The sequence below is a fragment of the Rosa chinensis genome, chromosome 7 (genome assembly GCF_002994745.2).
Source record: "Rosa chinensis cultivar Old Blush chromosome 7, RchiOBHm-V2, whole genome shotgun sequence".
Taxonomy (NCBI): Eukaryota; Viridiplantae; Streptophyta; class Magnoliopsida; order Rosales; family Rosaceae; genus Rosa; species Rosa chinensis.
This window is the reverse complement of record NC_037094.1, coordinates 36,670,146-36,677,231: the sequence shown is the minus strand read 5'-3', so window position 1 is coordinate 36,677,231 and position 7,086 is coordinate 36,670,146. Positions and strand designations below refer to the sequence as shown.

Genomic DNA, 7,086 nt, shown 5'->3' with positions numbered 1-7,086 from the left:
ACCACATTAGTCATAACTCATGTTTAGGTTGTGATAGCAGGGCCAGATCTTGCAAAGCCAACCTCAACCTGCAACCATCATCTTTGCGGCCCACCACCACCGTCGTACCGCCATCTCCCTCAGTGGCACTCTCATCAACCTACCTAGATATGAACCTAGGTTAACCCCAGATCCACATCCAAGCAGATTCCACGACAATCTACAGGCCATTGCACGGGGATTTCGAACCGAAAATTCCTTGCCGCTGACGACCATACTCAAAACCACCGCCACCCAACCATTCGCTTCAGCCCTTTTAGATCCTAACCCAGCGACCGCCATCAGTCCTTCTGGTGTTCATCTGACCTGTAGAATCCAAAACCCAACCTCTTATTGCCCTAAAACTCTCCTGCCTCCTCCCACCTACCACCGTCGTCTACCAACAAAGCCCATCCGACGACAATGTCATGGACGCATCGTCAGACGGAGGAAGAGATTTTTTATTTATTTTGAAGAAACCCTGCACTCTCAAAAGTCTTTAAAACAAAACAAAAGTATCCTGTATTAGTTCTCTTTAATTTAACTAATTTTAAATTTATATTATTTTGAATGAAGAAAAAATAGTTTAAATATATTTATCAATTACAAACAACAACTTAAAAAAATATTTTAAATTAATAAAAATAATAGAGAGCCACCTCTTGCTCTTTATATTTAGGAGTAAGAACCTTTACGCTGCTTCTAAAATCTACTGCCAGTGACCTATAATTTTCAATTAAAGCTACTTTTTATTTATTTATCAAACACAATAAAATCTAAAATTTTGAACAAAAGCTGATTTTTTTTAAAAGCGAAGCAATCCCAAACGAGGCCTTAATCTAGTTTGATATGTTAACGATCATCAATTTAGTTGAAAATTTACAGAAATGATCCATTCATTAAAACCTAAAAACTAAATAATGGAGATACCAAAATACGATCGAAAAGTAGGTACCACAAAGGATCCCTTAAAATGACCAAAAAAATATTAATGGGAGGACCCTCTCACACACCCACACCGTATATTATGTTTTTTAGGTTGTTTTTGGTCCGAGGGAGGTAAAGAAGTTAAAAGGAGGAAAAAAAAAAAGAAAAAAAAAAAGAAAAAGCAAGAGGGTCTAAAATCAAAGTCTGCTTCGTTCTAGTAGAAGAAATTGAAAGGCTAATTGAGATTTCAATCTCCTTCAGAGGCATCCATGGACGACGATTTGCTTCTCAAGAACTTCTACGCCGAAGTCAGCGAAGTTGAGAGGGATAACCAAGTCCTCAGGTCTCCCTACTTTCTCCCTCTCTTATATTCCTATACGTATATGCCTTTCTCTCTCTCTCTCTCTCTCTCTCTCTCTCTCTATCTCTCTATGTATTTACATATTGAAATACAAGGACCGAATTGTTCCTGAGCCTCTACTTACGCTCATAATTCCACTGGAAGCTAGGGTTTAAGATTATATATTCATTTTATGATCAAAATTGAATTGTTTGCGATATGGTCTGGCTGCGAATTGGAGATTATGGATATGCTCTACTGCAATTGCAATTGCAAATTTGATGTATATGTGTGTGCGTGTGCGTTCTAGTTGTGATCACAAGGTTTAGGATTGATATCATTGGAGTTCAGCCTGCAGATGAGTGTTGAGGTTTGAAGAATTGAAGTTGTTATCTACATCATGATAACATGTGTGTGTGTGTGTGAGAGAGAGAATCTTAATACTGTTTTTATTTTTCAGCTGAGAAGAGGGATGGATTTTACTAAAATTTGAGAGGCATCGTTGTTTCTTACGGTTATAGGAAGAGATAAGTTTCAGTACTTTGCACTCTGAAAGAAGCTTTTTGTCGTTTCTTTTTTAGAATCACTAGTTATTGGTAGGGATGGACAATGCTTTGGAGAGATGCTTTGAGAGAGGTCATAATCTGTTAATGGGAGGATTGCCTTTTTCCAGCAAGGGGGATTGAGAGACTGCTTTTTCTTTGTTCTTTGGTTTGTTTGTACTTTTTAATGAGTATCATTTTTTTCTATGGAGACATAAATGTTAAATGTTTGTAGTTATCAGTAAATATGATGAAACATTTCTTATATATTGACTTGTCAGTATATAATTGATCTTGACATGGTGAAAAATTTGCAGGATCCTCTCCTGCTTCAAGTTAAATCCCTTCGAATATCTTAACTTACCATTTGATGCGACTGAAGAAGATGTTAAAAAACAGTATCGAAAGGTAAGTTTATCCAAGTTTAGATTGGTAGGGCCATTTCTTGACTTTGCGTACTTATAATCCAATCATTTATTGACATATTTTTATGGGAATTGTTTGCAGTTGTCCTTGATGGTTCACCCTGATAAATGCAAGCATCCACAGGCTAAGGAGGCATTTGGAGGTACTAATATGTGCTTTGATACTTTGTGTACTGGATTAAATACATTTTTTACAGTTCCTATTTTATTTCAGTTATTTTAATAAGCCTGCATTTAAGATATAGTTGTTAATTTTTATTACATTTGTTATGGTCCTTTAGTTTTTCAGGCAGAGATAGTCAACTACTTTATGCTTACATCACTTAATCCAGTAGTGTGGGGGTAACAGAATGGGTGAAAAGTTAATTATCCTTACTGAGTGTAAATAATTCCACATTTTGAGGCGTGTTATCAGTCTCCAACTTTCTGTACCATTGGGTGCTATTATTTGATGAAAATAGCCTTGCCAGGGAGGCAAAGGTGGGGGCTTTGGGAGGCTGAAAAGGTTCTGGACTTACGTGGTGACATCTTGGTTATTGTTAACATAATACTATCACATTCATCTTGATTTGTTGGACACATTGAATGAGATAGAATTTTTGTTATGATTTTGATGCATGGCATTCTTATATGAAGAAATTATGAGATTATACTGTATTTTAAAACTCAAAGAAGGGGTAACCTGTTTAGTCACTCAGAAATTTAATGTTCAAATCCATTATACTAATGATGATATTCAGTCTGTCAATTTTGGGGTAAAGCTGTGATCTAAGCTGAGTTTTGCATTCTGTGTGTTTGTAGTTTGTTTGTATTTGCGATGCGATAGAGTTGACATTTAGATTGTTGATAGATAGGTGTGATGTTTTTTAATTACCAGATTTTGTCAATGAAGTCTTTGTTTTTCTATTCAAAAGAAAAATAAAGAGATATTCAATCTTATCAATTCTATTAGTATTGTGTTTTAGGTTAGTAAATTTTACTTTGAACATTTTCCCTGATTGACATCACCTTAGATACAGTCCTTGTTGGTTGGCAACTGTAGTGTGATGTGTGGTAATATGTTGGTTTTTGTAAGGGAAACATGGATGTAATCTCTCAGTAATACATTGAGGATACATCAATGCCCATTTGTCTTTATTAATGTATGCTTAAATTAACATAGGGTTGTCCATTTATTTTCAGCGTTGGCGAAAGCCCACCAACTTTTACTCGATCAACAAGAAAGGGACTATATCATTAGCCAAGTCACCGCTGCCAAAGGTTAGAAATTTTGGTTTTATTATCGTCTTGTGTCTGGATGTTCCTATGTATGATGACTCTTCCTTCATCTGAAATTCATATGAAAAAAAAAAATCACTTGGTTAGATAATCGAATCATTTATTTGCAGATCTGAAAATTGTTATGTTACTCATGTGCCCATAATCTATATATGGACAGAGTCAGATGAAAATTTGATGCTTAAAATGTAGAAGTATTGCATTATCCAAGAATAGATTATATATCTCTTTTTGGTCTCTCATAAAGAACCTACCTTACATAGCTTCTTTTGGTCATTAAGTTTCAGTATTCTCATTGGCCAAAAAAAAAAACTTTTAACTTTATTTTGTAAAATTCTTCCTTGGTGATCACTCATTGTTCTTAATATGGGTTACAGACGAACTCAGAGCAAAAAGGAAGAAGCAGTTGAAGAAAGATACAGCTTCTAAAATAAAGTCATTGGTTGATGAGGTATTTTCGGTTCCCATATCTTTGATAATTGCACATGATTGTGTATATGTTTGTTCATCGTTTTGACCAATCTGATATCATTATTATGGACTTCATACTTGTAAGTTGTAAATTGTAATTAGTATCCCAGCTTTGGACCTTATAGAATTAGTTTTTTTTTGGACAATCCTTATAGAATTAGTTAGTACCTGACGAAATGACAGAACTAGGATGGTTATATCCAGATGCTGATAGTAAAAGAAATCCACACAAGGCATGCAGTATAAAGGATATGACTGACCCTTTGTTCAAAAAAAAAACAAAAGGATATGACTGACCCTTTACTGGGCTGAGCTAATAACCCCTATCCTTTGAGTTTTGCTGCAAACTAAAACAAAAGATTCGTGTTGGTACATAGGATATGATTCCTTGTACCTTTATTCATTTTACATTGATTTTTTTCCCATTTAATGGAGGGAATATGGAGGTCCAAGAAACACCGGTCCCTAGTTCATGCAATTGTTTTTATTTTATTGGGCTTTCCCAATTCCGACACAGTAAATTGGGCTTTCCCAATTCCGACACAGTAAATTGTAAACATTATGCTTTGATATATTTTTCAGGGAAAATATGAGCAACAGTATGAGCAGTCAGAAGAGTTTCAGCAAGAACTAAAAATGAAGGTTCGAGAAATATTAACAGAACAAGAATGGCGGAGGAGAAAAATGCAAATGAGGGTACGCTGGAAATTTGGGTGTTTTCTTTGCTTGAGCCGTACTTGTTTAAGGTTTCATAGTAGTTTCCTTTGTCTTTCATTGCCATGTAGATATCAGAAGAGGAAGGAAGATTGAAAAAAGATGAAGAAGAAGCTAAAGAGATGTGGAAAAGAAAACGAGATCACGAGGCAGAATGGGAAGGAACAAGAGAAAAAAGGGTATTTTTCTATCCTTTTCAATTTTCTGTAGGACACTATGGCATGGGCTTAAATTTTCATTGTTGTGAGGTTATTATAGTTGGTTCCTTAAAGCAGGATTTTGCAAATTCTTTTATATGCTTAGTAGGATTACAGAGATTAACCAAAGTGTTATTGTTGGATCCTTGATTGTTATCATTGATTACACTATCTGCGATTTAAGCCTCTAAGGTCAATGTAAGACGTCACTGTCATCCCTAGGTTAATACTCTGCCAAAAATTCTTCCTGTTCATAAGTTCTTTGAACTGAATTTTGTAGAAAGGTAAGGGATCTTCCCTTTTAAGGTAACTCATTGGTTCAACTGCTTAATCATATACTCTGCTGAATCAGAACATTCTTCCTGTTCATAAGTTCTTTGAACTGAATTTTGTATATGGGATCTTCCTACTTAAGGTAGCTGGACAATTGAACTGCTTGTTTTGTACTTTTGAAAATCAACCAATAATATAAAAGAATGATGAGTTAATAAACTGATGAGAAACAGGGAATATGAGCATTCATATACTCATATATACATAATTATATTAATCAAATGTTATAGATCACATAGAAGCACCTAACTGGGCCACATACATTGTTTGTCTCCTTGTGCACTTGGGGAGTTTAAATCACCTCACATTCTACATACTGTTTTATGCCATTCTTTTTTAAGGTGCTGTGGCAACCTAATTCAGTCCTGAATAATCTCTTTTGAAATATGTTTAGATATCTAATATATTTTTTTAGAATTTAAACTTAATTGTTCAATGCTGCAAAACTTCCTTCTTTTTTGTTTATTTTATTTTATGAAAATTCATCTTATTTCCCGTTGTGCACAAGGTATGGATATATGTTGTACATTATGCAGTTTCAAAACTCCATATTATGCCTTTGAGCATGATAAATGCAGAAATCTTTCTTCCGAAACCTTTGCAGATATTTATCAGGACACAGTTTGTCAATTAACTCTCATCTTCAATAACACCTGTCCAATTTGAATGGCACTTAAGTTTCATACTCTACATTGCATTATAAGTTTTTTTATTTAAAAAATCTATTACCAGGGATATAATAGTAATAGTATATTGATGATCTCATACATATTATATTTTTGCCTACCAAGCTGGCTCCTTCATGTGATTTGGGTTTGATTTCCTTTATTTCTTCATGATCAGGTTTCAAGCTGGAGAGATTTTATGAAGGGTGGAAAGAAGGTGAGATGTTGCAATTATGAAACAAAGAAATTGATCTCTGTTTCTTACTTAAAAGTTTGAGTTGAGAAAAAAATGATAATGGCCTCAATATACTAACATCTGTGTGCATTCAGGCCAAGAAAGGAGAACTTCGACCTCCCAAACTGAAAACTGAAGATCCTAACAAGTCTTATGTTCAGAGGCCAGTAAAACGAGGCTGATTGGCATGGTTTTCGCCGGGTAGGGTCTTGGTAGATTGCCGTTGATGATTACCCAAGCTTTCTGGGGATCAGAAAGTTGAAGGATATGTACGGTTATGTGTCTTTGACTTGTTTGTAAACAGGATTATCATTGTACCAATGCGAGATGGATGATAGTTTGATATTACTAAGTTGTTAATTTAAATCATTGTAACTAATTCTGGCCCTTGATTGTTGATGATATTGATGCTATTAATTCTTTTGAACCGCCATGGCATACACAGATTATTACTAGATAAGATAGATAAAGGAGAAAACGGTTGGGAAAATCTTTATAGTTTTCATTAGTTGTCTATCTTTGTAATGCATATTTAATCGTATGTAGATGAAATCCGAGCCATGGAAGAGGATTTAGATCATGACGAGAGGTATTTTTTCATACGCATATCAAAAGCGGGAAACAATCTTTGGAGAATCATGAGCTTATAGGGTTTGATATGTTGTCTTCATTGATCAGATGGATGATCTATGAGCAAGAGTAAATTGCTGGCGGTAGGAACACAACTGCACTGGCGCTGCCATTGAAAGTAGTCGGACAGCGAAGATCTAGGGTTTGGCTGTTTGGCATAAAAACGGGTCAGTTGCTTTTAGGTCGGAATAATAGCTTTTTTATTAGCTTTTCATTTCAGGGCAATATTTTTTTTTCTTTCGAAAGAGTAATATTATGGAGAATGACAGTAGCTTTAAAGACGTAGTGGTATTTTTGTAAATAATAATAAT

The 7,086-nt window shown here is 34.9% G+C and overlaps 1 protein-coding gene across 1 annotated transcript; it reads left to right on the top strand.

Annotated features, from left to right (window-relative positions):
- Positions 1-1,102: 1,102 nt before the first annotated feature.
- On the top strand, positions 1,103-6,578 carry LOC112180914 (dnaJ homolog subfamily C member 8). Its single transcript, XM_024319494.2, has 9 exons — positions 1,103-1,288; positions 2,145-2,235; positions 2,335-2,395; positions 3,435-3,512; positions 3,908-3,981; positions 4,584-4,697; positions 4,787-4,894; positions 6,089-6,127; positions 6,241-6,578. The coding sequence occupies exons 1-9, from the start codon at positions 1,215-1,217 to the stop codon at positions 6,325-6,327; spliced, it is 726 nt and encodes a 241-aa protein (XP_024175262.1). The 5' UTR covers positions 1,103-1,214; the 3' UTR covers positions 6,328-6,578.
- Positions 6,579-7,086: the final 508 nt, after the last annotated feature.

Excerpts from the sequence above, each read along its gene's own strand:
- LOC112180914 (XM_024319494.2), top strand. The coding sequence starts at position 1,215 with ATGGACGACGATTTGCTTCTCAAGAACTTCTACGCCGAAGTCAGCGAA. Across the intron at positions 2,236-2,334 it reads TTAAAAAACAGTATCGAAAG|TTGTCCTTGATGGTTCACCC; the intron begins GTAAGTTTATCC and ends AATTGTTTGCAG. Across the intron at positions 2,396-3,434 it reads GGCTAAGGAGGCATTTGGAG|CGTTGGCGAAAGCCCACCAA; the intron begins GTACTAATATGT and ends ATTTATTTTCAG.